At 35.8% G+C, this 26,054-nt stretch overlaps 2 protein-coding genes across 9 annotated transcripts in view; one reads left to right on the forward strand and one right to left on the reverse strand.

Moving 5' to 3' along the window:
* The first annotated feature begins 1,065 nt into the window (after positions 1–1,065).
* SPATA4 (spermatogenesis associated 4) lies at positions 1,066–6,568 on the forward strand. The gene is made up of 6 exons (XM_083835368.1): positions 1,066–1,481; positions 1,566–1,695; positions 2,080–2,198; positions 2,578–2,798; positions 5,282–5,395; positions 6,297–6,568. The coding sequence occupies exons 1-6, from the start codon at positions 1,393–1,395 to the stop codon at positions 6,386–6,388; spliced, it is 765 nt and encodes a 254-aa protein (XP_083691494.1). The 5' UTR covers positions 1,066–1,392; the 3' UTR covers positions 6,389–6,568.
* Positions 6,569–7,413: 845 nt separating this feature from the next.
* WDR17 (WD repeat domain 17) overlaps positions 7,414–26,054 on the reverse strand; it is a 62,135-nt gene continuing 43,494 nt past the window's right edge. For 7 of the 8 annotated variants that reach the window (XM_083835358.1, XM_083835357.1, XM_083835354.1 and 4 more), the window contains 13 exons: positions 24,715–24,870; positions 24,372–24,436; positions 23,850–23,982; positions 22,274–22,365; positions 21,209–21,308; positions 19,965–20,104; positions 16,205–16,316; positions 15,337–15,478; positions 15,150–15,252; positions 14,185–14,286; positions 11,858–11,953; positions 11,491–11,674; positions 7,414–9,792 (listed from right to left, as the gene is read on the reverse strand). In XM_083835358.1, coding sequence (XP_083691484.1) covers positions 9,673–9,792; positions 11,491–11,674; positions 11,858–11,953; positions 14,185–14,286; positions 15,150–15,252; positions 15,337–15,478; positions 16,205–16,316; positions 19,965–20,104; positions 21,209–21,308; positions 22,274–22,365; positions 23,850–23,982; positions 24,372–24,436; positions 24,715–24,870 — 1,545 coding nt within the window. In that variant the 3' untranslated portion in view covers positions 7,414–9,672. The remainder of the gene's footprint in view (positions 9,793–11,490; positions 11,675–11,857; positions 11,954–14,184; positions 14,287–15,149; positions 15,253–15,336; positions 15,479–16,204; positions 16,317–19,964; positions 20,105–21,208; positions 21,309–22,273; positions 22,366–23,849; positions 23,983–24,371; positions 24,437–24,714; positions 24,871–26,054) is intronic. The other variant, XM_083835356.1, reaches the window with a different exon arrangement.

The raw sequence follows: 26,054 nt of genomic DNA on the forward strand, positions 1-26,054 counted from the left end.
AGTTACATTAGTATGGAAAGATGCTAAGCGAGGAACTAACTATAGAGGAAGTTTTCACAAAGAAGAATGCTTACTCAGTTGCTAATTTATGTCCACCTAATAAAATCCAGCTTTCTGACCCTTATCCTTGTTACAAGGAATATTAATTTACATCTGGTCCTTGCAAAAAGCTCCAGTGGGAGCCTCTTCTGGGGTCCCTCTAAAGGAAGGTTAGATGGGTTAGGACCCCATATTGTGCATACTCTTCTTAACAGAAGTTAGAGTACATAGTGAGCAAGTTTGGTAGTTTTGTTTTGCACCCAGAAACTAGTAATTTCTTGGTTTTCTGTATAACACCATTACTGTGTATTACTTCAAGAAACAGGAGAGTGCCAAGCCAACCACAGCACCACTGGGCATTTATATATGGAACACGATCACTCAGGCTCTCATCTTCAGCTGTGAGATTTTCAGATTTGACTCAGGAAAAGTGGCATGAAAAAACGTTAGTTTTGCTGAGAGTCACATTACAGTGCCTACCATCTCATTTCACCACCCCTAGGTTTGTTCACATGCTCACAGCATTTGCAGTGTCTATTGCCACTGATCCCTGCAATCATCCAAAAAGCAAACGAGATCATTTTAAGTGCTTGCAGCTACTGGGAACTGCTTCCTCTTTACTTCTACAGAATGGTAGCCTAGCAGGGAGACTAAACCACAACCAGCTGGCAGTAGTACTTTTATGTCTTTAATCTCAGGTAACATGCAGTTCTCCACATAATCTTTAATCTTTTGCTACCAGATAATAATATGAAAATAGAGTCACTTGAGCCAACTGCCCCAAGTTGGACAGGCACGGCTTCTGTTACTATGTAACAGGGACAAACAAAATAGGGAATGTGGGTTGTTGCCCTGGCAGGACTGCATAGTGGAACAGGTCCTTGGCAGATCAGACCACTCTAATGCCACATACCAGAAACACACGCTAACAAAACAACCGACCTTAGGGGTCAGTAAAATCCCTTCCAAAAAATGATCCTTTGTTTAGTCAGAAATTGAAGAAAACTGTCACGTTTGTACAATGGGGCTCTGATGGGTTGAACTCTTAGCATGAGGTAAATTTTAGCTAATGTATTAAAACATGAGGAATCAGACCTGAAACAAACACTAAACGAAGCCAGAACCCTGGCAAAGAAACTACTACAACACAGCCAGTCTTACAAGGTTCCTTTTTCGCCAGCTGCCATACCTCTGTATGAATAAAACAAAGGTGAAGTGCGGCCGCACGGGGAACAGCGGGGCGAGGAAGCCCGTCCCGTTCCGCGGCGCTGGCAGCGCCACAGCGCCGCCCGCCGCGCGGCCCCGCCCGTTGCGGCCGTTGCCGTGAGGCGAGGAGCGCGTCTCGGCGCCGCCATGGCTCCCCGTCAGCCCGGGCTGCCCCGCGCTGTGCTCCGCTGGCTGCAGAGCCTCGACCTCCCCGCCTGCCCCAGGCACTGCCGCAGGTGCGCCGGGCCGGGCCGGGCAAAGTGGGGGGGGGGGGGGGGAACGGGAGCCGGTGCCAGCGCCCCTTCGTGTTGTCTCGGCAGGGACTTCTCCAACGGGTACCTGGTGGTGGAGATCCTGGCGCGCTACTTCCCCCTCGAGATCCGGAGCCGCGCCTGCGGGACCGGCAGCTCGCTGCCCGCCAAGCTGAGCAACTGGGCCCGGCTGCGGCGGGTGAGGGCTTCGCCCTGCAACGCGTTATGCCCCCCCTCCCCGCCCCCTAAAATTTTAATGGGCAGTTTGTGGCTTCTTAACGAGGTCTAAAGTATGTCATTTGTCATTTTGAGCTCCCGCTCCACAAGAATGAGGTGTGTAAAACTGGCACAATTGGGATAAGCTGCTGCTGTCGGGAATTCTGGGCTTGTTGTCCTCTTGGTTGGTACAAATTTCGTGCTGAAAGCTCGTCTTGGTGAAGTAACCTTTCATGGGTCAACAAGAAAAATTTCATTTGGGGTAACAAATTCAAACAAGACAGGCATCTTTGCACTTGGTCATGCACAAAGATACGTGTGTGTGTATATATATGTATATATATATATTTTTTTCTGTTGCATAAAGTTTTTTGCAAAACACAACCTCAGCGTGGCCCAGGAACTGATAGAGGGAACAATTCACTGCAAACCAGGAGCAGCAGAAAGGCTGGTGCAGGACATCTACTCCATGCTAACAAACAGATGGTGAGTCGATGATGCCTATAGATGGCTTCAACGGTGTTGATCAATCAACGTTTCTTATTGTATCCTAATTTGGCAAGAAATAGCACAGTCATAAATGAAAAATGTATTTTAAAGTGAAATTTGACTCTGAAAGAAGAGCTTGAGGAGCTGTAACTGAGTGGATTGAGCCCACAGCCCTGGGTACTGACTGCTTCTTGATTCAGTTCAGCTCCTGGACTGGCTCTTTACATATCATTTTGGTCAAGCTATTAGTTTGTGTATTGGTTTCTATTTGTTGAAAATGAAAATAACATACATTATAGAACAGTAACAACTAATATTTAGCCATTTCTTACTGTAATTAATTCCCAAACACTTTTTTTTTTTTTTTAACCCCCAGTATTAAAAGCCTTCAGGACAGGGAGATTGATTTTACAGACTACTGTTACCAGACACAGTTACCAATGGTTGCCAGATCAACAGCTTCCAAGGCTATCAAGAATAACATTAGGCTGACAGAAATAATGATGGAACCCAGTGTTACCATAAACAGACAGAAGGCTAATGCCATCAGTAATATGCATATGAGAATGAGAATGCAAGAGAGGGAAGAGGATCCACGTGAGTGTTTCTCTTGTTTTTTTATTTTCCTCAAGCAGGACCAGAGGTTGGGACAGCCACATTTTCCCACAGCTACAGCTCAGAATTTCTGAACAGCAGCTGAAGACAGCAAGTAGCAGGCCTGCTTTGGTTGTCTTTGTCTCGCTTGCCTCAATGTGGCTGGGGAGTACTGTGAGAACCTTTAGATGTGATGCATTGGGTTGTGAGTACAGTCTTTGAATTTTTTTCTGAAGTTTTGTGGTTGATGACCACTGTGTGGCTGCATTCAACGTTCCTTGGGTAGTATATCAATGTTATGTTATTGGAGTCAAATTTAATTTTAATTACACTTCCACCATTAACACAATTAATACTTCCCTCTGATACTTCGTATTACTGAAAGAAGCTGCCAAGTTCCTTCACTCTTCTTTGTTGAAGCAATACCCAGAGATGCTATAACTTGCCACTGTTATTCTTTGAAGAAATAAACAGCTCTGGGTTCATGGGGATAGCAGTGGATGTTGTATATCTTGCCTTTAGCAAAGACCCGCAGTATTCTTACAGTCAGACTACTGAGACATAGAGTGGAAAAGTGATTGATGAGATGGATGGAAAATTGGCTGGAGTGTCAGATTCAAGGGACTGATTGTAGACAAAGTCTAGACGATGGCCAGTTACGAGTGACTTCCCTCAGATATCACTTTTTGGGCTAGCACTGCCTAATGTCTTTATCAGTGACCTGGATGGTGGGATGGAGGGCGCTCATAGCAAGTGGGGGAGTGACTGGCACGCTGGATGAAGGTCCCTTCACGTTGAGAGAGACCACAGCAGGCTGGAGAAATGGGCTGACAGGATGTGATGCTCATCACAAAGTCCTGCCGTGCGAATGGAGTAACCTATGCACTGCTACGGGCTGCAGGCAGCCGCTTAGAGAGGAGCTTTGCACAGAAAGGTTCCTGGTGGACAAGTTGAATAGTGCCCTTGCAGCAGTGGAGGCCAGCAACATCTTGGGTTGCTAGTAACAGAATAATATGTCAGTGGTTTGGGAATTGATTTTTAGCCCCTTTATGGCACTTAAGAGACTGCATGTGGAGTACTGTCCTCAGTTTTGTACTACCCAGTACAAAACAGGTTATCATTCTGGAGTCAGTCCAGGAAGGGCCACCAAGGTGGTTAGAAGGCTGGTGCACATGATGTATGAGAAGTGGAAAAGAATTGGGTTTCTTCAGCTATAAAATAATGTGAAAGGATAATATAACAGCTGATTATTTCTTCCTTTTGTTTATTAGGTTAATTTAACTTACCTGGATAAGGAATCAGACCAGTTGTTGCCTTTCACTGGCATTATCAAATGATCTTCAACAGTGCAAAAACATTTTTAAAATCAATTATTATAATTCTGTTCATTGTAATGTTTATTGCTCTTGCTTCTGCAAGACAAAGGATAAGACCTTTAAAAAAACTCAGTCTTGCAGATGTTTGCACATACATCAGTCATGGATCAGTCTCATCGCAACCAGTTCACCCATTTTGAGGTTTGAAGAGATCATCAGGCTATGTAGTTCAACCTCCTTTGGTCAAAGATGCTCTGCATCAATTAAAAAACATCAAACCTATGCCCATTGCATTTCACAAAATAGATTTGAGTTCTCTGGTTTGTTTTCATATTGAAGCCTTTTTCTATACTGTGAATTTTCAGTATCCTTCTGAAAATGCTGGCACCAAATCTGAGCCTAACATTCCAGGATTGGTCTCTTCTATGCCATAGACCAAGGCTGAGGTCTCTTCTAATTTTTTCTGTTTTGTGCATTGCATGTACTGGGAGTATGAGTTCTGAGAGTTCTTCCAGCTTCTTGATATCAATGATAGTTGCAGGAGTAAACAAAGCTTATGCAGACAGAAATTGGAAATCACATTTCAAATAGCGTTTCTTCTAACTTAATCTTTAACATGTTTGAAGAGGCTCGAGTATTCTGATCAACAGACATCAAACAAAGAATTTGTTCTGGATCCACATCAGAATGTATAAAGTTTTCATTTTTTTTTCTATTGTTTTTTGTTTTCTCCAGTAGAGGACCTACTTTGCCAAGTAATATGTTTAACTACAATGACTTAATGATTATACTCTTGAAATATTTTGAAATTGTTGAAATTCAGAATGTGTGGTTTCAAGACATACCTGTGCAATCTCAACATTTTATCTCTTTAATATGCATATTGTGTCCAAAAATGCTAAAATTCATTTTATTTTTGAACATACAAAAAATATTATGTTTGAAAAGAAGATATAGTGAATTTTTACTATACGACCTGTTTAATATTCCCCCTTCTCTTTAGAGGATTTATTTTATTTTTATACAGCTGCCATGGTTGTCTGGGTGTCTAAGTCAAGTGGGGGGACAGGGATGGTAACTGTTTTCAACTAAACTGGGGAATTGATCAACTAAGTGGTCAGATGCTTGACATACTGCTGAAATGAACAACTTGTGATTTTTGCTTTAAAGGACGGTTTAACATTAAACGAAGTTTCAGACATCGTACAGTTTACCATCTTAACTGCACAACGTCCTCTACAAATATAGCTAGTATCCCAAAGGAGAAAGTGTTTGCTCCATCATGTAAGTTTGTTTCTCACATCATTTAAGTTTTCAATTTAATCTTTTCAGATTATAATGTTGGGTGGTTTTGGTGTACTTTTGCTATACAGGCAACCAAGAGATTCCATGTTTAAAAACTTGGAAGAAATCATCTACAATTTCTTAGAAAATAGAAGGCTTAGAGGGGTTTGGCAGTATTTATTTATTTTTTTTCTTTTAACATAAAATTGCTTCAGGGTTTTCTCTGGTCTTGCATCTGCAGAAGTTATTCTGATATTCAGAAGTGCTTCTCTTACTTTCCTCAGAACTTTATTTTGCATATGTTCACCATACTGAAATCATTTTTTTTCTGCTCCTGTTACGTAATGGAGATCTTCATTTTGTTGAAAGTGTGAATGGGTAGATGTGGTCCTCACTTAAGCAATAATCTTGCCTGCATAGGGAACTGTAGACTTTAGTCCTGAAAAAGTGGGAACTGAATCAGCATAGTCAGCTCTGTAGCAAATTACTAAGCCTAGCGTGTAGGTACGCTGAACCACATGATGGCCCTAGGCACACAGATGTCATCTTGTTGGGCTGTTTTGGGTACTGATAGTAGTCACAAATTGAGCTGACTGATCAGTTTACAGCTTGTTTGTATATGTTCTTCCATTTTCCCATCAAGGATAGTCAGTATGGATTTAAACAAACATACCCTCAGAAAATAGTAGAGCTTTGACTTTATCTGTAGGGCTAAAATGGTGCCTTCACAGGGGAAAATGAGGCCTTCTTTAAAAGCTTAACCTAAGTTTGTACGCTACATTTAAATCTGATTAAAACAATGCTTTGACCTTTAAATTATGGCATTTTAATACTTCTAATCTTCACACACAAACCCCTTTTTTAAAAAATAATTTTACATTTTTTTCTGACTTGCTTCTAGATTCCTCAGGAAAGAGAGACAAAACAGATGTGCATTCTGAAGAACTCCAAGAGAAACAAGCTGACAGATGCTCTGTTATGATGGTTATTTAGCACCTTCCAGGATACCACTGAACAGATTAACCACAGAGATATGGAACTTTGAAACACAAACCTCATTCTATTTACAGTTCTGTTGACTGTATAATCAACAAAGAGAAATCTAAGTTTACTGCCTGTTAGGGAACAATTCTATTTTAAGCCAAATAAATTGAAAAACCTGGTTTAATTGTAGTCACATTCTACAATACAGCTTTTGTTATTATTTATTTTAACAATAGTTTAATTTACTTGTTTCTATAATATTGCCTAGTTTCCTTTTCAGCTTCATTTCTTATTAGTTGATATTTATCAGTATAATTTTCTGATACAGATGATATTGATACAAGATCAGAACCCACAAAGTATAACTACTACATGGAAGTATACGAAGACTTGAAGACAAGATCTTCACAAATGCTTTTTCTTTTTTAAAAAGGAAGGAAGCTTTATTTTTCCTCCTGTTGTTCTAGTAATTTTAACTAAAGCAAAGTTAATTCTGGATTTTATTTCTTTTCTATATAAACATAAAAGCTTCACATTTTAAAAATACTAATACCTAGTCTGAAAAAACAGGTATCTAGACTTCGTAGTTTAATTTCTCTGGAAAGAATGAAGGCAGTTTCTTGCATTAGTGTAATCTTAAATTATTGCAATTTTGGATTTTATATTTTTTCCCAATGAAGAGTTCAACAAGATGGATTTAAAGTGTCATATCTAACTTTTAAAGGCAGTGTTTGCAATGGGAAGAGTTCATAGTTTGTCTTTTTTTTTTTTTTTTAACCATTTTGGAACCCACCTAGGAGGGTGTTCTGTTCTGAGGATCTCACCTTTGGCTATACAGCCTGTGAAGCTTACAGACACTCTTTTAACAGTGGTCAGATTCTTTCAATAGAACAATGATTTTATAGGGATACAATCATGTAAAAAAATCTTACCTTAGGTATACTGAGATTTATAGTTACTAGGAAACACTTGGTATATAGCTTGCTAAATTTCATTCAAACAGAAATACTGATTTTTACAGAAGAGTCAAACAATTGTTTGAAGACAAAGGATTCTTTAATATTAAAGCAAAATACTTGTATTTGACTAGCTGTGCTGGACAATGAAGTCACACATTAACAAACAACCTGAAATTCTTTTTGAAAATAATGTAGCTATGTTTTGACAGTTGCAACCAGTTTTAGCAGCAGACACACTTAACTTTTTTTTGCATGTTCCCCTCACTCACCAGATGGGGTACAATTATGTTAAAGAAAATGCAACCTCATTTTATTCACAATGACTGTTACCTGATGGATCCCAATATAAAAAGTGCCCTTTGACTTAATTTTTGTATTTCAACAATGAAACAATTATTAACCCTCACTCTCTAGTTTAATGAGGGAGTAAATTTGTCTAAGACTCCATGTTAAGGCACAACTTAGGCACAACAATTGATGCAGTAATACTACGTCTTCTAAGGTATTTGAACTATGATGTATTCGTAAAAATCCCTAAGACACAGCATAAGTTTTGAAATACAGCTGAGTGGCAGTAGAGTCAATCTTTCAGATCCTATCATCAGACATAGGGTTGCACATTCAGTTCTTACCTTTGCTCTCCAATTTTATATTAAATTACACAATCTCATGTGTACTAAAGGGTAACAGTCTTTCAAGCAACCCATCAGATATTGACTGCTGGAAAATTATTTCACAAACTATGAATTTTTATTTCTGAAATCCAACTCTTAATTCCCCAAGCTCCACAGGGTTGAACAAAGGAAAACATTTTCCAAACAATACCTGCAAAAAGTGAAAAATTGTTCTAACACCTAGGTATGTACAGAAATGTTTTTGTATAGATTACAAAGCAGCTATGATTTTTTCCAACATATTCTTATACCAGAAATCCTGTAATAATATTCTAAAACAGACAAAATGGAATCTTAACCTTTTAAAAATAGAAAAAAAAGATAGGATTTGTTGATTTCTAATCTCCATCCCACCTTTTTGGAATGGTGGCATTGTTATTTCTAGTTAGATGAGGGTATTGCTTACTGACCTATTGAGGGTTGTCTTGGATAAGGTCTATTAAAAAGACCTTGTGTTACTTCTGATTTTACAGGAGTTGCTCTAGAAATAATTCTGCCAATTTCTAAATGTAACTTCTTTATATTTTATATAACTAGCGGGATTTTAAAATTTATTTTAAAGAGGCAGCAAAAAATGTAACAATGGGTTACGTAGATTTCTGACTGAGTGCCATCAAGCTGAAAAGAACCAAGGCATCTTTTCTACAGGTGAATAATTCAAATTATAAGATTTCTCCTATAATTAAATTCCATACTATATACATCTTTAAAATTTAAATATTCATAGTATTCTATTGACATATTTTTCTTCCCATTTGAGCACAGCATTAGTAAATAAAAATATATGCACAAGTATTTGTTTCTGGTCCATCATACTATATGTATATTTATAACTAATATAAAATGTAAAAAGAAAACACATTTTAAATGTATATAATATATTTAAATAATTTCAATACAGTTGTTTGTCCCTTACAAACCCTCTGTTTAAAAAAAAAAAGGTTTCTATACATTTTAGTTTCTGGTTAGGGAACTATAATGGGGACAGTTGCCAAAGACGAACTTACTAGAAAATAGAGTATTATAATGTAGATATTCAAACCTATCTAAACAAAACATTACTAAACATCTTTTTACTGCTATTAAAGCACATAAGTAATAGATGAAAAAATCATCTAAGCACTTGAAATATTACTTTTGCTATAGAATTCTGTATGTAAAGACTAGTTAAAATTAAAAAAGGGGACACCGTTAATCAGCTGCAGGATTTCAGTCATTCTAAAAATGGGTTGCAGTGGCTATCCATAAAGTCACTATGTATTTAAAAGTGTGTTTATGAATTTCACAGTTTTGTTATCTGTATTTTGATAATGTGCAGATAGTTGCCTACTTGCTTTACAAGGCATTTGTTTACACAAATTTAACAGAAATGTGTCTGCATTGTCTGACAACAGTTCTTACTTAAAAAAAAGGCATGGCTGTCAATTAAGTTAGGACTTTTTCTCTTTGGATTCTCAAATAACTTTTTCTTTGGATTATCAACAAACATTTATACAGAAATCTTTTTCTTGTTCTCATATTACAGTTTTCAAAGTCCAAGTAATTGCCTTTCAGGAGGGATCAACTGCCATCTTTCTGTCCTTTGACAAGCAAGGTTAAATTGCTATTAACCCCCAAACTGTTATTCTAAGAACTACAAAGAACAGAGGAAAACACTGCATCAAAATGGGTTAAGTCGTATTCCTGTTCCTAGTGGTGAAAAAGGATTCACTTTGGCCCACATCAAAGCATCATTCAGTGAAATAGCAGATTTTCCATCTTCAAGGAAGAACACTGGACCCTGTACAGCAAAAATGTTTGGAGAGGGAAAGAAAAACAAAGTACACAAGTATTGAGTAAAGACTACCAGAATGACAAACACATTTTGTTGCATCTGAGAAGCATGTAAAAATCAGATGTACATCTGTCACCTAAATTTATGCAAAAATAGTACCTAGTCAACTCAAAGCTTTGATACTGAATTTGTAATGCACAATTGTTAAGTGAACTGGTTATCTTCTAAAATCTGGAGACCCAACATTTTGTAATCTTTTCTATTTTTTGATTTTTATAATTGTATTCTATATGTTTGTCAGTAATTCAGGCAAAATTTAACTGTAAAATAAGAGTCCAAGGTAAGATTTTTTTTTCCCTTCACAATATTGTACATATTTCGCTGTAATTATCTGTGGTGATCTTTATTTTTTTTCATCCTAAAAGTAAATAAATATGTATATATAACACCTGCACGGAGGCTACATGCAGTCTACAGGAAAATTTCAACTGTTTACTATGAAAAACATGAAGGACAAAACACCGATTTATCTGTTGGGAGAAAAGCTATCTGCTGATTTCCTCATCTGATAAAATACAGTGTCAAAGCTGCAATTTAGTTTTAAGCGCCTTCTTCTCTGAACTTACCACTTAAAACTGTAAAACCAAGCAATTAGGTTACTATACCTTAGTATTAACTCAATGAATTGTGAGCTGACCCGCAGCCTAAAGCAATGACTCCTAATATTTGCTAATCCAGAGATTAGGATATTGTAGACAACAAACTGGTGACACCGTATTTGCTATTCTTGTCGAATGGATTATAACAATGACATCTTTCTGTGGCTGTTAGCAACAGCTAACATGTGGCATGTATTTTCCTCTGAGCCATAGCAAAGACCACTGGTCTAATGTGGAGGTGTTGGCAGCAAATCTTTTAGACTTGAGGATGCTCAGTTTGTAATTCTGTTTACCTCAAGGACCTCACTAGCATTTTGTGATCTCCAATTTCTGATACAAAACCATCCCTCTTAATCCTTGAACAACTCTCTCATTCTTTGGGCTGGCATCTTGCACTGGACAGAGGAAATAGACTCAGCCTCATACAAGAGAGTAATTTGACACTGAAGCAGTGCTTGGAGAAAGAAGCCTTCGAGTAGTGTTTTCAGGCCCTTCAATTTCCCCTTTGCGAAAATAACAACATATACCAAAGAAGCATTAAAAGGACTAGTACATTTTGATCATAAAGCCCTATGCAAGTGAAAAATAAATATATTTGAATATTTACTTTTCTAATATTTAGCTTTAATTAATGAATTTTAAGTTTTATATTATACATTTCCATAATGATTAATTCAAACAATAGAATAATGTCAGTATGTTGTTGAAAACAGAAAAACAGGATTTTTTTTTAATTTAAACTGCGGTGAGGTAGGAGTTAATAAGTTGAAACCACTTTAAAAAGAACATTTGGCAAAATAAATTTGTCTTTCCCATGGAAATTTAAAAGTTCTGGTTTGGGAAATTGGGCAATCGTTAGTTTGGACAATTCTTTATATAGCTTTTCTAACACAGCAGATCTCAGCACTTGTCCTCTTTAATTTCTGCTACTCTGACAACACATTCCTCCCACATGATGGGCTGGCTAGACATTAGACTTACGGTAACCTCACAACTAGCCAACACTATCACCAAGACAGAATACCTTGGCTCTCTGAAACTGTACCTGTATCCTTAGCCCAGTCAAACAAGAGATGTGAACATCAGAATGACTAGGAAGATTTGATCCAGTGACATAGTCTGGCCCAGTCATTCCTTTCAGAGGCTCCTCTTGTATTCGTGATACCAGTATCGAATACACCATTTTTTGCGATTCAGATGGTGGGGTGCATGGCAACTCATCCGTATGCCTATGAACAAAAGACACTTATTTTTCAACCATACATCATAGTATGCATTAGAAATTAATGTCCACATAATAGCAATTTTTTACATTCAGGTTAAAATTTTACAAAGGGATAAATACTGTATTTACAAATAAACATTTAAATGCCAGTAGTCTCATTCATGCTAATTTCATATTTTGCACCTACTTGCTTAACTGAGTACAAGCTTGCCATGCATCTAATTCCTCAGAGAGCTGTTCAATTTTCAAAGGTACAGATACTTCCCGTCTTTTTAAAAGCTGACTGAAAAGGAATAAAAATAATTAAAGTCCAAATTAATTCTATTAATATTTTCTTGAAAGAAAAATAAGATAGACAATAGTAATATCAAAATATTTTGATGCAACTTTAGCATTTGATCCTTCATAATAATCACGAATATAAAACCATAGAAATATTACATTACTAGATATTCTAGTATACTAGAAAAAGTATACTTTTTCATTAAGCTTCTCTTCAATTATCTGTTTGTTTTTTTTTTTTTGTTTTGTTTGTTTGTTTAAGGCCTCTCTATATTTTAAGGCTTTTATTTTCTTATGACAAGTTTACTAAAAGTAAGGGCATATATATAATGTGATAAAAATATGGTTACAATGATGGTGGTTTAATACATGCTCTGGGATAGCCTTGTTTTATCTGATTACCTGGGGAAAACAGAGTTTCAAAAAACTTCCAATGGATTTATTGTTATTATTTTAAATTAAAATATAATACAAGTGACAGTTACTACCAGACCTAATTCAGCAAGCTTCCATCTCTGTTGGACTGCCTTAAAATGTCCAGTTTAAGCATGTATGTATACAAGTGTCCAGTTTCAGATGGCCTGAAATCTAAAAACCTACGAATCCCAAAAATGCTGTGCAATCTGAGAAAAAAATAGAGCAGTTTTGTTCAGTGGTTCTTTAAATCCCAAGAAAACTTAAAGCTTGACAGCCAAAGTATCACAGTCTCTGACTGTTTGTTACTAGCCTATTAGTTTCCGTATCAGAATAGCCCTTCTGTAAAAGCTTATATTTCTTGTTGTTTTCAGTATGTAAACCTGTGGCTCATAAAAGAAATAAAACCAGTGCTGTTTCCTTTCCTGTTTGCACACTCAGGTTTCAGGGATGACGATGGCTAAGAGGAAAGGAGTGCTGTCTAGAATGTAATGGAGAGGAGTCAAAGAAATGGGGCAAACACACAGATCTAAGATCTGTTAAATTTATGCTGTTTATTTATTGTTGGTAGAAAATTCTGATAAAACATCAGGAAAGCTCACAGTTTAGGGTTCAAAAGGATTGGACAACATGCAACATTTATTCTCAATGAAGAGATAAACAAGCTGTAATTTTTACCAAAGCTGCAGGTAGTGTCACAGTATTAGCTGGAGCAATGCCAAAGCAGACTGCATTACAAAATCAGCAACATCTTGGACATAGCTTTGCTACACAGCAAAATGGGTGACAAAACCAAAAAGATCTGATGGTGCCAAATTGTGAGGGAGAGGTTATGCTAGAAATGGAAATTACTTATCTGGACAGCAGTGTCCTTACAAATCAGAGAGGAAGACTAAATAATAGTTAAAGTTTGATGAAGGAATACTAAAATATTGTATATAAACCTATTTTATTTAACAGATAAGATAAAGATTATAGATCTTATTTTTTTTCCTTTCAAGTTGAGTGGATTGAGTCAAGTCAGTCAAGTCAAAGTGGGTTTGGGACCCAGCTTGGGTCAAGTAAGGTCAAGTTGGATTGGGTCAAGTGGGTCAGGCCACATGGAGTCAGATCAGGTCAAGTGAACCAAGTGGGACAGGTCAGGTAGGGTCAAGACGGGTTGGGCCAAGTGGGTGAGGTTAAGCCAAGTCAGGTCAGGTCAAGTGCACCATGCAGGTCAAGTTGGTGAGATCAAGTTGAAAGGGCCAGATCACATCAAGTGGGTAAAGTTAAGTCAGGTTAAGTCAAGTGACTAGGCTGGTCTGAGTCAAGAGGAGTCAGTGGGCTAGACAAAGTAAAATGCTTGCAGATAGGGAATATTAGCTTAGCAAGTACCAGAAGGTCAAGACAGGTGTCTTAGTGGGAAATCAAGCAAGTCATGAGGTCTACAGTCACAGCTTGTCCTTGTTGTTACTGAACAAGTCTTCACCAAGTGGTCTACACTGATACAAAATTATATATTTACAGTTACGGTTCTAATCATGCATGGAGGCAATGCTGAATATTCATCTACTTCTAATAATCTGTTTTTCATAAAGAACTACAAGTTTGAGTGAAATCCTGAATTCACAACTTGTTGCGCTAACTCAAGAACTTTTATTAACATAATGCACAAAAACAAAGTAAAGAAGGCTCCATAGCAGGCATGGGTACACCACTATACACCACTCACAGAACTGAGACCTCAGATTTTTTTGTGGGGGAGAAGCGTGGACTATCTATGACATACACCTTAATAGGGATTGAGATTCCTAAGTGTTATTGAAAGCTTAATATTACCTTGTATATTCATAAAGTGCAGGTACAATGCTATTGTACTGTCTTCTGATAGCAAGTAAAGCACCAATGTAACCACACAAAATCAACAACTCATTCCGAAACCTATAAATGGATAAGTATTAATCATAAACAATAAGGATTTCGAGCATTTGCAAAAACCTTAAACTTATATTCAAGTATATGATTTTAAAAACTAATTTATCAGTCCTTCTTTCATGGGTAATACATGTTTGCTGATTGTTTACTTTCTTTGTGGTGTGATATAATTGTTAAAACAGATTTTATCTGCTGTGTACTGATTTTAGTTATTAAATTTTAAATAGCAAGTATAACACAGTTAATAAGCCCAATCACATAAAGCTGCGAAAAGAATGCACTCAGACATTTTAACGTAATAAAACTCTAAAATGTAAATAAAATTGTCTCACATATTTGTATGGTTTTCAGTACCGTCAATATTCCCCACAGAACAGAGGTAAGAGTTAAGCTTTCTGCTCCTTTCTTTACACATACACTTGTGCAGATACCCAGACCTAGCTTCAACCACATTTTTTATGGAAGGCAAACCACAGCACTCCAAATATTTTAGAGTTAATTTTAAGAGTGCCAACTTTTCCTTGACGTAAAAACCCATATTGTGTGTGGTACCACTACTCCTTTTCTTCAGGAAACTGAAACAAGTTGTGATCCAAGTGAACTTCTTCAAATACGGCCAACCTTGACTCACCCATTGTAAGTGCCTCACAGAGAAAGAAGAAGAAAAATATCTTTTCCTTCTTGCTAAATTTAGAAGAATTGCACATTCAATTCTCCATACTGGGAATTAGCCTGCTTGTTGCAATCTTTTTGTAGCCCTCTTCTGGTCAGCAAAAAATACATTAACAATGTGTACCTATAGTTATTTTTATTCCAAATGTTTCCTTTAATTAAACTTGCACTTCTATAATCAGGTAAAACATACTCACTTGCTACATTTATGCAACACTAATCGTTCGGTACGTATGTAACTTAGAAGATCAAGATATGGGCAGATTGAATCTAAAGTCCAGTCTGAGCTACGAAGTTGTTCTGTTGAAAAACGGAAACAAAAATATCTGAAGAGGCAGGCTGTAAAAATTACTTATGCTTAAAGAAGTTTCTTCATTTAAGTACCTTTCACATATTGAATGCCAATAGGGAGAGCCTTCTCTGGTTCTGTGCTTAACAGATAGTACTTTATAGCTTCAAATATATCCCCGTCTGCCTCAGTTGTCTCTGCCAATCGCATACATTCTTCTGCATCAGGAAGATTACACTAGAAAACAAGGTTTTTGCTAAAGAATTATTGTAATACTCAAACAACCATCTAAGATGCACAGAAATACTGAAGCTTGTATACATCATTAAGATCAAACTCTCTGAAGATATTGTTTGAAGGCCATACCTCCATATAATAGGCATTAAAAAGCCATCTAGAGTAGAGATGACACTGCTGAAGGAGAAGGTTCTGTAACTATCAGCTTCAATTGCTAGTGATTTTGTGAATTTGTTACTATTCCTTTGAAGATGTACAGCCTGAGTTTAAGGGAGGGAGTTAGTGGCGCAGACTCCTTCTCTGCTGAAGACGAAGGGGGGGGGGGGGGGGAGAGGGGAGGGGCAGGATTTAAGGAGATTACAGACATCAAGATGTAAAACAATTCAGGGTAGTACAGAAAGGTGATCTGCCAAGTCATGATTAGGCTGCACTTCAGTGAGGAGGAAGTTATAAATCCTACTGACAAATAATGGTGAAGATCATAAGCTACTTCTGGAAGCAACCTGTGCCATGGAAATACTGCACACGCTAGAATTAAAGAACTAAAGTTCTTGTACTGAAAATAAAGTCAATAAAGAATAAAAGAGAAAAAAAGGTATTGAACATACATAAAAATGTTAGTGACAAAATCACCTTAAATTTATTTGGCATTATATGTTCTGAAATAAGAAACAAATCATTACAACACCTCTTTTTAGGATTCAGGTAAATTCTTTCTCATTGTACCTTTTCATGTAGGTCATTTATTTCTGCTATGCATCCAGGATAAAAAGCACATAGCTTTACCAAATGCAGTTTATTATCAGGAATCATCATAAGAAGATCGGCTGCTAAATCCCTGCACAAACACAAAGCAACATGTTATTCTTGATGGTTTGTAATAAAAGGAAACAGTTTTCCCTTTACCTTCCTTCTACACAGATGAGTTTACTGGGAGGAAAAAAAAAAGGCTATTTTTAGAGAAGATCAGAAGCAACCTGTGAGTCTATTTTTGGTACAATAAATGAGGCTTAAGATTTCAATCAGTAGCTTACTAAGGCCTAAAGAAGGAGGTTCTACCTCTTCCTTCCCTTATATCTCCACTTCCCTTCAATTCTTATATCTTTTTGTTCCAGTTTTCAAAGGCATCATCCCATCCCTCATCAATTTCTCTGATGCACATATCATCACAAGGTAGGCAAATCCAGGTCACTACCTTGCAAAAATCAAATTCTCTCTTTTTTTTTTTTTTTGAGATTTCTAATTATTTTTTTTTTAATGTTACTTTAGGTGGTTGAATTAAACAACTGTGCAATCCTCAAGTGTAAGAACCACCTCAAAGTGAGATGGAAGAACACGTGAGCAGGGATTAGAAGGGAAAGTAGGACCTCTCCCATTGAAAGAAAGGTGATAGTGTGGCTCTGTCCTGAAACCATATCCTCAGTCAAACTGCCAGAAGTTGAGGGTAAAAGGCTTTTAGAGCACCATGACATCAGCATAAAACATCTTTCAGCCATTCAGAATGGCTACAGCTTCTGTGATAAAAAGATTATATAAGAAAAGAATGATACCTATTTTCATCCTTCTGATTAAACACAAAAAAATGTGCTTTAGCAGACTGATGTTTCTGAAGTATTCTCTACTTCTTACCATTTGTTTACTTCCCCACCCTACTTTACACAAGAAGCAGCTGGAGAGAAAGCATGTAAATACTAGCAAATGATTTAAAAAAAAAATCATATTGAGCTGTAAATAACTAATTATTTTTATTGTTTTGTGTCTCTCCTACTCATGCAGGCATCATTTCTCCTGTGACCCACAAGACTGACTTGCCACTGTGTAAGGCAAAATCTCCTACTGAGTTCCCCTGGCTTGTCAGAATGCAGTCCTTGGCTTAAAAATGTAATTTGCTGTCCAATATCTGTAACTGCTTTCCAACCCACTTCCCATCTATGATTAAATAATGAGGACACATTTTAAATTTATTTTTAGCATTAGTGAAGTCGCACAGTTTTCTAATCTCTCCTTCTAGAAAGAAGCAAAATACCTGTATCCAAGTGATGGAGAGCTAAAAGGAAGACATTGAAACAGTAATGAACAAAACTTTGTTTTGTATTCTTAACTTTGTATACAGAAGAAAGATCTAACAGAACATCTACAAAAGCAAATCTAATAGTCAGGTTAGCTGACTGTGTTTAAAAGAAATCTTTTCCAATGCCTTTTAACAACCTAACAAACCTAATGCCAAAAGGTCTTTGGAAAATGTGTTATATTATTATTATTACTATTATGCAATAGCCACTTTTCTAAGATACAGAAAGGCCCTTTCAGAATATAGTATATTTCACAATTTTTTAGACTATTTTCAAGACCAGTTAGTCACATGTACTCAACTTCAAATGTAGTAATTGTTTTTTTAAGTGACTAGAAACTGCTCAGCTGAAAACTGAAATCAAATGTTTATTACAAAAAAATACAAAGCAAACCTCATATAATGGCTTCAAATTGTGTTACCTTGAATGTTTTTGTAAGAATTGGATTGTAAAAAAATGACAGTTAGCCTCAAGAACAAAGTAAGGTGTCTGAGTCAGAATATGCAGAATTCAGTGTTTCAAGGAAAATGCCACTAGCCTTCTAAATAGCAGAAGGAAGTTCATTTTAGCAGTATTTAGGCACTAAACACACATAAAATGAAAATGGTCTTGTTAAACTCACTCATTTTTTCCCAAATGCTCATGTGTTTTCCCAAGGTTGCAGATTTGGATTGGTTGGGAAGGGTATGCATCTTTGGTTTTGACTTTTTTTTTTGTTTGGATTTTATATTTTAGAGCATTTCTAAAAAAGCATTCCATCAATAATTTATTTCATTAGCAATCAGCCTTCTGGTATTCCCTGAGGAATTAAGTTAATTAACACAATTGTTTCTCGGCAATGAAACACTTTTGATTGGTGGATTTCCCTAAGCATAATAATCAGTATAGAGAAAAAGCGAGGCCTTCAACAAATAGGCCCAGAGGCCCTCAAAGTCCAGCTTCCCCATTCATCATCTTATGCATGCAGATGACTAAAGGATACTTATGCTATGCTGTCAGCATCTCTTTATTACAAAATATGGATCTCTTGTTCATTTCTACAGAATAGAGAAATATGCTGTATTGGCTGCAAATCAGAATCAAGGATTGCATGGTATAGCTATAACAGATATTCTGTATAGCATATGGAACACACTGATAAATCCAGATGTATACTTGGGCAACATACACCAGACTAGTTTAAAATTTTATTATGTGTACTCATGTAGACTGCAATGTAGACATGCCATAGGCTTGCAGAAATTTTATATACATACTTACATGTAAATGCTGTACTTTTACTAGTGTTTCTTATAGCACTGAGATCAAAACAAGTTTTAACTACGGAACTGGATATATACATCGATTATGAAATACCCTCTAATAGGAAGCACTGCAGGTAAAGTGAAACAATCTTCACAATGAATGCAGGGAGAACAGAGAAAGAGCTTCAGAGACTTTAGAAGATGCAGATGGAGTTGCCGGAATAACTCTGTTAGACTTGGTGCGATGTGGACATGCTAAATCATTATGGATCCAAAGTAGCAAGTCATCCATTTCTTATTATATCTTTTTCTGCAGTGCTTCTTTTTGTAGGCTAAATGCTCTGTAGAAAGGAGTTCCACTATATTTCTCTCAGGCTACCCCCAGATGCTTGAGCAAATACCAACTTTAGCAGCAAAACTGAGGCTTGATTAAAATATCTGTTTAAACACATGTTGTATATTGAATGTCAATTCTGAAACACTGTACAGCTTCCAAATATATCTTAGCAAGATTTTCTGTTTCACTGGTGGACAACAAACAGACCCAAACTGTACCCTTCAAAGTAAAACAACTATGAGGAAGACGAGAAAGTTTAGCAGAGGGATGAAGTTTTCCCTATATGCAACAGAGAAATTACCTACTCCTGCAGAATTAAATAGTAAACCTGTTTCATCTTTAGATCTTATCAGCTGTCCTGTACTGTATATCCAATACAGACGTAAAATAATATGTCAGCCTCTTAGGGTTTTATATTGTAAAGCAAGTACTTAAAATCACTTTTGCACTTTTTTTCTACCTGAACTTCTGTGCTTATGAACTTTATAATTCAATTCTAGCCTTACTTTGTCTGAAGCAGTCATTTTTACTGAGTACAGACTAGGACTTACTATGTTAGTTATTGCCCAAGTATGTACCTAGCTTTTTCAGCACATTTCATACCCCAAATGACACAGACTCTTCTCTCCCTTACAATGCATACATAATGTATTTTGAGATTAAAGTGGAACATTTGCATTCTCCATGCTTTATAAGTCTAATTTTTACTCAAGCAGACATCTATCTACCCATAGCGGTCTGGCGTACATATAAGTTTCAGAATGAGAAACACCTTTATTGTTTTGGTCAGGGGGAAAAAAATAAATAAATCTTTGGAGTAAAAAAATTCTTACCATGTTGTTACTGTCATACATTTTCTTGCTAGTAATTCTAGGGCATAATGTGTTGCTTGCGCTGCATTTTCTCCTAAGACAGTACCCACACTGATTGCCAACTCCAGTTCATTTCCACGAATCAGGTTTGCCATCGCAAGCTTGCTCAATGAAAAAGTTATATCATTAAGGGACACAAGCATTTTTGTGGATTCACTGCATTAAGCATATGACATTCACCTATGAAACTGCCTTTTACAGGACAAAATAAGCATTAATTAAAGCAACTTTTCTATAAAATTTGGGCCGCTTGAATGAGACCATCACATACCACGTGTTATTAGTTTTCAAATAACCAAATAGCTTTCCTTTAGCAGAAACTTCCTTTATTGAGAGAGATTAAACATCATACATAACAAGCAAGATAGTGTTTCCTTTTTGTCCTAGGTAAGGACAGTAGTATTCAGAGTACATATTTCCCCCCTTTTGATTAAATGGGGAATATAAAAAACAGGAATGACTCTCCTGTTCATATCCTCTTTGGGTAACTGGAGTTCCTGATAGGGATAATAGCATATTAAACACTAAGAGACTATACAAAACTTGAAACTTGTCTGTTTTGAAATACAGGCATTAACTGATTATTGCTTTCTCTCAACAACATATTAAGATGGAATTTTACTCATTTGGGGAGACAGAGAAGGAAGAACGTATTGGGTCAGCAACAACAAATTCCAGAGGAAAGTCCGTGAGGAAAAGAAATAATATGTAAAACTACAAACAAAAAACTAACGTTCCTCACAGATCAGCCATATTTTTGGGCTGAGGTTTGTTTTTTTTTTTTTTTTTTTTTTCCTATTTGCTTCATTTATATTGCAAATTTGATGGAAATTGCATTCATTGTAGTACAACGGAGTTTCAATTCTGAGTAGGTCTTTTTAGTCAGCATAAACCGTAAACAATAATACTTATGTATATATATAAGGTACTTATGTACTGTATATTTTCTAATATATAAAATACTTTATTTACTAAAATTCAATTAAACAACAACATATGTTCATGTTCTATGCATGAGAGAAACCTTGAATTTAAAACAATCTTGAATTTAAAACAATGGAGTTTTGCCACTAACTTCAATACTGTAAGAACCAATACAAATAAATACAGAGCAAATAATAAGTTTAGTTAGTAGAATTTAGAATGTGGCAGACATTTGAAAAAACTGTCAATATGTGGAGATGTAATAAGGAAATCAATGTTACCTCTATATTTTCAACAGCCAGATGGCAACATGCTGCAAGCACTGCATGGCCGTCTTGGAAATACCATTCTGCCAATTCTTTACTGACTTTCTGAAGGAGCCTGCAATAACAAAACATGAATTCAGCAAGATCACTTTAAGGTTGCAGGTGTTTGGTTCTGTATTTAGATACAAGTCACATTTGTTTATGTACCCTAAAATTTTTATATTTGACTTACAAATAAGGACACCACACAGTCAAAAATGGAACTGGTTTGAGCTGAATCCACCTATGTTGGTGCACATTCAGGTGGGTCAGTTTCACAAAATCCACACCAGCATTGAAATCTCTCTTCAAATCGAGGGAAGAGAGATCAAATGTTTGGGTATTTATTCCGTACCTGGGAACACTGCATAAATATCACTCCAACTACTCAAAAACTGTGCGTGTAAATGAAGTAGCTACACAGACTCCAAACTGTTTTTGTTACTATACGTACAGCATGACAATGTGATTTAAGTTTTTAAGTGTTGTTCTTAACAAGGAGAGATGCATGGCTTCTTTGTCAGCACACACAAAGAAAATATGTCTGTTAGTGTAAATTTTAGAAACTTCACTGATGAAAAACAGTGAAGCCTTCAGAAGACGCATAAAACACAGGGTCTTATAGATACTTACTAAGTCTTACTCTACACTTCCCAAAAGTTCTAATGTAATAAAACTATATATCTAAAAATATTTAAGTGCATAGGAATAGTGCAGCTCCTTAAAGATCAAGAAAAAGAAAAGGATACTTATAATAAATATAACTTAATATAATACTTATAATAATATAAATATAAGGATACTTATAATAAATACATATGACAAATGCAACTAGAAAGGGCAAGTGGCATAACTGGGGAAATTATACACTGTAGCATCAGTTAGTTGTAACCGTCTCCCTATCAACTAAATACTAGAAGATGTAATATTTTGTTGTCAAATTCTACATTGCTGTTGCCAAATTAAACCAGGTTTATGTTTCTTTATGACTTTATATACTGCACCAAAATGAGGCTTTAGTTATAAATTAGAAAAGCTTACTCATTATAATCATCTGTATTGTTTAAATCAGAATGTGAAGATCCAGTTGTTGTGGAGAGTGGTGACATTTGTATATTTCCCTCACAAGCTGCCTAGAAGTGAATAAAATGACAGATTCATTAATGTGCCAATCAAAACTGACATGAAATGTTATTTTCAACAAAGATAAATTTGAGATCTGTAAAAATTCTTCTAAAGCCCAATTAGAACAAAGGAAACGTTTAGACCAACAAACCTATACATAGCTAAATCTTAGCCTGTTTTTATTCAGCCATATAAGAAATTCTACAGAAGCAAGAGACCTCTTCCCCCCCTGTGCATTTGTAGAGGATTTTTCCAGTTTTTCAATAAACTTCAAATGGACAGTGAAGCCTGCAAACTTGATTTTTACTCTCCTAGGAAAAAGTGGCTGAGAGTGGAGGATGAACTCCATGGCCACACCTCAATATGCAATCCGATCAATCTGGAAAAGTTTATATCGTGGCATAAACCAAACCTCTTTTGTTTCTTGAAATACATTATTTCTAATGTTAAGTGAAAAGAAATCAGTGTGGCTTATAACGAAATTCCTTCATGCCCTTTAAGGTGCAGCTTGTATAATGCCATTAAAATTCAAGGCTCAATTAAAATGGTAATTAAGTCCTGGCATTTTATTGCTTAATATTATCTGATTAAACATTTGAAACACACTACTCTGTTAATTGTAATAAAAGCAAACCCTGTAATGCCTGTCTTCCAAAAAATTAAGTGAAAAGGTGCTTTGAGGTTCACAATTTATACCGCGTTAAATTTAACAAAATACAGATAGACAGTTTCTAAGGGACCAATTCACGTGCATTATTATTCAAGTTCCCAGGTATGAGCCAATTAAACTCTTGAGAACAGGTAGGCATGAGAAAGTGTGCCAGGGACATATCTTGACAGTTTTATTTAACAAGCTGTACTAAGGAGACAAAAAAAATAATCAAAAAGAATAAAATGACAGGAAGAAAGAGTGAAACAAAATATCAGTCTTGCATGTTTTGTGCACCCTTTAACTTGTGCTTACATTAGGAAGCAGAAGGGACATGTCCCTCGTGATAATAGGTTACGCTATTTTTTTGCATTCATTTAAAAGTTAGAATCATAGAATCACTGTTGATTTCCTATATTGATTACTACTGAAATTGAATGGTTTCACCCGAAGATTCTAGAGGAAGCAGTATAACCAAGACCTTCGTAGAAATGCAAGAGAAATCCTACATGCCTTAAAAGTTAAGGGCAGTTCTGACTGATAAAATCAGGTTAATTTTTTACTTTAACCAAACACTAATATATCAGCTTTCATTATAGTTGTTTGACTGCAATTCAGAAGAATCAGACTTAAAATCTGTAAGCATGAGATACCTTCTTATGATTTCTTAGTAAAAACTGGCCAATAAAGAATGAAAGTGAAGAGTAGGGTTTCATTATTTAGCCATTTTGCAAACGTGAACAGAGCTAGCCTTTTAAATATGCTCGTCATCTTCAGAATCAGAAATGAATACATAAATGAATACATAAATGCTATTGCATACACTGGTATATGTAATAATACCTGCGCAACAAGCAGAGCCTCTTTAAGCTGGCCTCTTGAGGTAAAGAAAGAAACTAGTTTCTTTACATCTCCAATAGCTATACAGTATGGGATGACATCATCATTTTCTTCCTGAATCAACTGATCAGCTCTCCTAATTAAACAAATGAATAAACAAACAAGAAAGGTCTACATATAAAATTGATCACCACATTTTATGGAACAGGTGTTAGATGAAGTTCAAGTTCACTGAAACACATCTACTCTTCCAGATCTCAGACGACTTCCGAGTTGTAAGGATACTGCTCTCTACTGCATAATAACTTTCCAGTCAAACTTATAATTTATGTTTAACATTTTAACTTGATTTACATACCCCCAATCATTGTTGAAATCCCTAAGAGTTCCAGCCCAAACCTTACTGAACAAAACGTAACATCACTATAATCTTGTAAGAGAACCCAAGTACTACTGATATCTTTCCTACTTATGTTATTTTATGAACAGAAGTTACAATTCAGCACTGTATTTTTATCACTTTACCTTTGCATTAACTTCCTCCAATACTTCATCGATACACCAGGTGCAACTGAGAGAGCTTTGTCCCACTAGAAGAAAGCAGCAATACGTTTTATCTGAGCATTTTATTTTAGGAAAGAGCTGTATTTTTAATTATTTTTCATGTTTCTTCTGTTACAATAAATTCATCAAAAGGTTTAAAATATTAATGAGCTATTTATTAGTCTGTGTATGTTAAAAACAATATATCTGGATCACTTTTTTCTGGATTTATTATCCCTTTTGTTCCTATACCAGCTTTACTTGGGTAGCTGGTTTTCATAAACTTTTGTATTTTATTGTTTTCAATAATGGTCTGATATTTTACCTCTCCAAGCTCTACCATCAGTTCACAATATCGCTGAATTTGTCCTAATCTTAAATGTATTTCTGCAGCTTCTTTAAGCCTTTCCTCTTTGCTTGGTGCACCGATACCACCTCCAAACTTGGACATTTTTACAGTCGTCAGTTCTTGTGCTTTGGACTGATAAAAAAAATTAAAGAGTACTCCAGTTGGTTTTCTGTGATGAAAACAAGTTTTCTTAAGAATGAATTATAATCAAGCATTACAATGAAATATAAAAGCTATAATTTAAGAAAGAAACCTTTTGAGAAAATACTAATTCTAAGAGATTACAGTAAAATGACAGTGAACTATTTATGTTGTTATAACTGTTAGTATTTTGATGCACATATACATTTTCCTTATCTTCCTTTAATCTTTTACATATTTTCATTTCATTCTTAAACATTTTCACATATGTAACACTAATCCACCCAGTTGTCCACCATAAAAATCTCAGTATTTTTGAAAATATTTATGAATAGCGCTGCAAATTAAATTCCAGCATAGAGCTGGAAATTACTTATTACTCTTATAGTAATTCCAAATAAAGAAAGAATAATTTCTGCTAAGAAAGGCAAAGCATTTTTTTTTTTTTTTTAAACAAACTACATTACTTTCTTATTTGGCAGCTTTATCTTCTGTGTCGTTTTTATGTTAAAATTTCCAATAAATCAATAAATCAACTTTGGTTGCTAAAAATAGAAAAACAGAAGAAAACAATCAAAAAAACAAAAAGCACACTTGCTCTAGATCTCTACATCCTCATGAAATGTCTAGTTGCTGCAATGTCATTATCCAGTTTCCTAACAAAAAAATGATATTAGCAGACATACGCAGGATGTCAGCAGTACTTTATCCCTCCTTTCTCCTATAGGGCTTAAGCAGGATTCCAAGTCGACAAAAAGGTGACAAAATGCTTTTAATTGATGGGAACATTTAACCACAGAGTGATCAGCAATTACTGCAGTTATTCTGGCTCACCTGAGTTTTAAGTTCCCAACATCAGTTACATGGATAAGAGATTTCTTACACTGCAGGGGTCAAGAATGAATTTCTTCTTCATAGGCTAGCTGGCTGAGATAAATGGTTGTCGCATGTTTTGTTTTTTGTCTCTTTCACAGTATTAGCAAAGTAACTGCTATAATTACAGTCAATATCACCAGTAGAAAATTTCCATCACTTAAGAGCCATTCTTTAAGAGTCTTTTAACTTATGCAAAAGAGACAGCCTATGACAGCAAACATCAGGTAATAGCTGGCAGGTATTTAATCCTGTGAGGGGACAGTTAAACATGTTCTAATCCATACTACTAGATTGCTTTC

The sequence above is a fragment of the Anser anser genome (genome assembly GCF_964211835.1).
Source record: "Anser anser genome assembly, chromosome: 4".
NCBI classification, from domain to species: Eukaryota; Metazoa; Chordata; class Aves; order Anseriformes; family Anatidae; genus Anser; species Anser anser.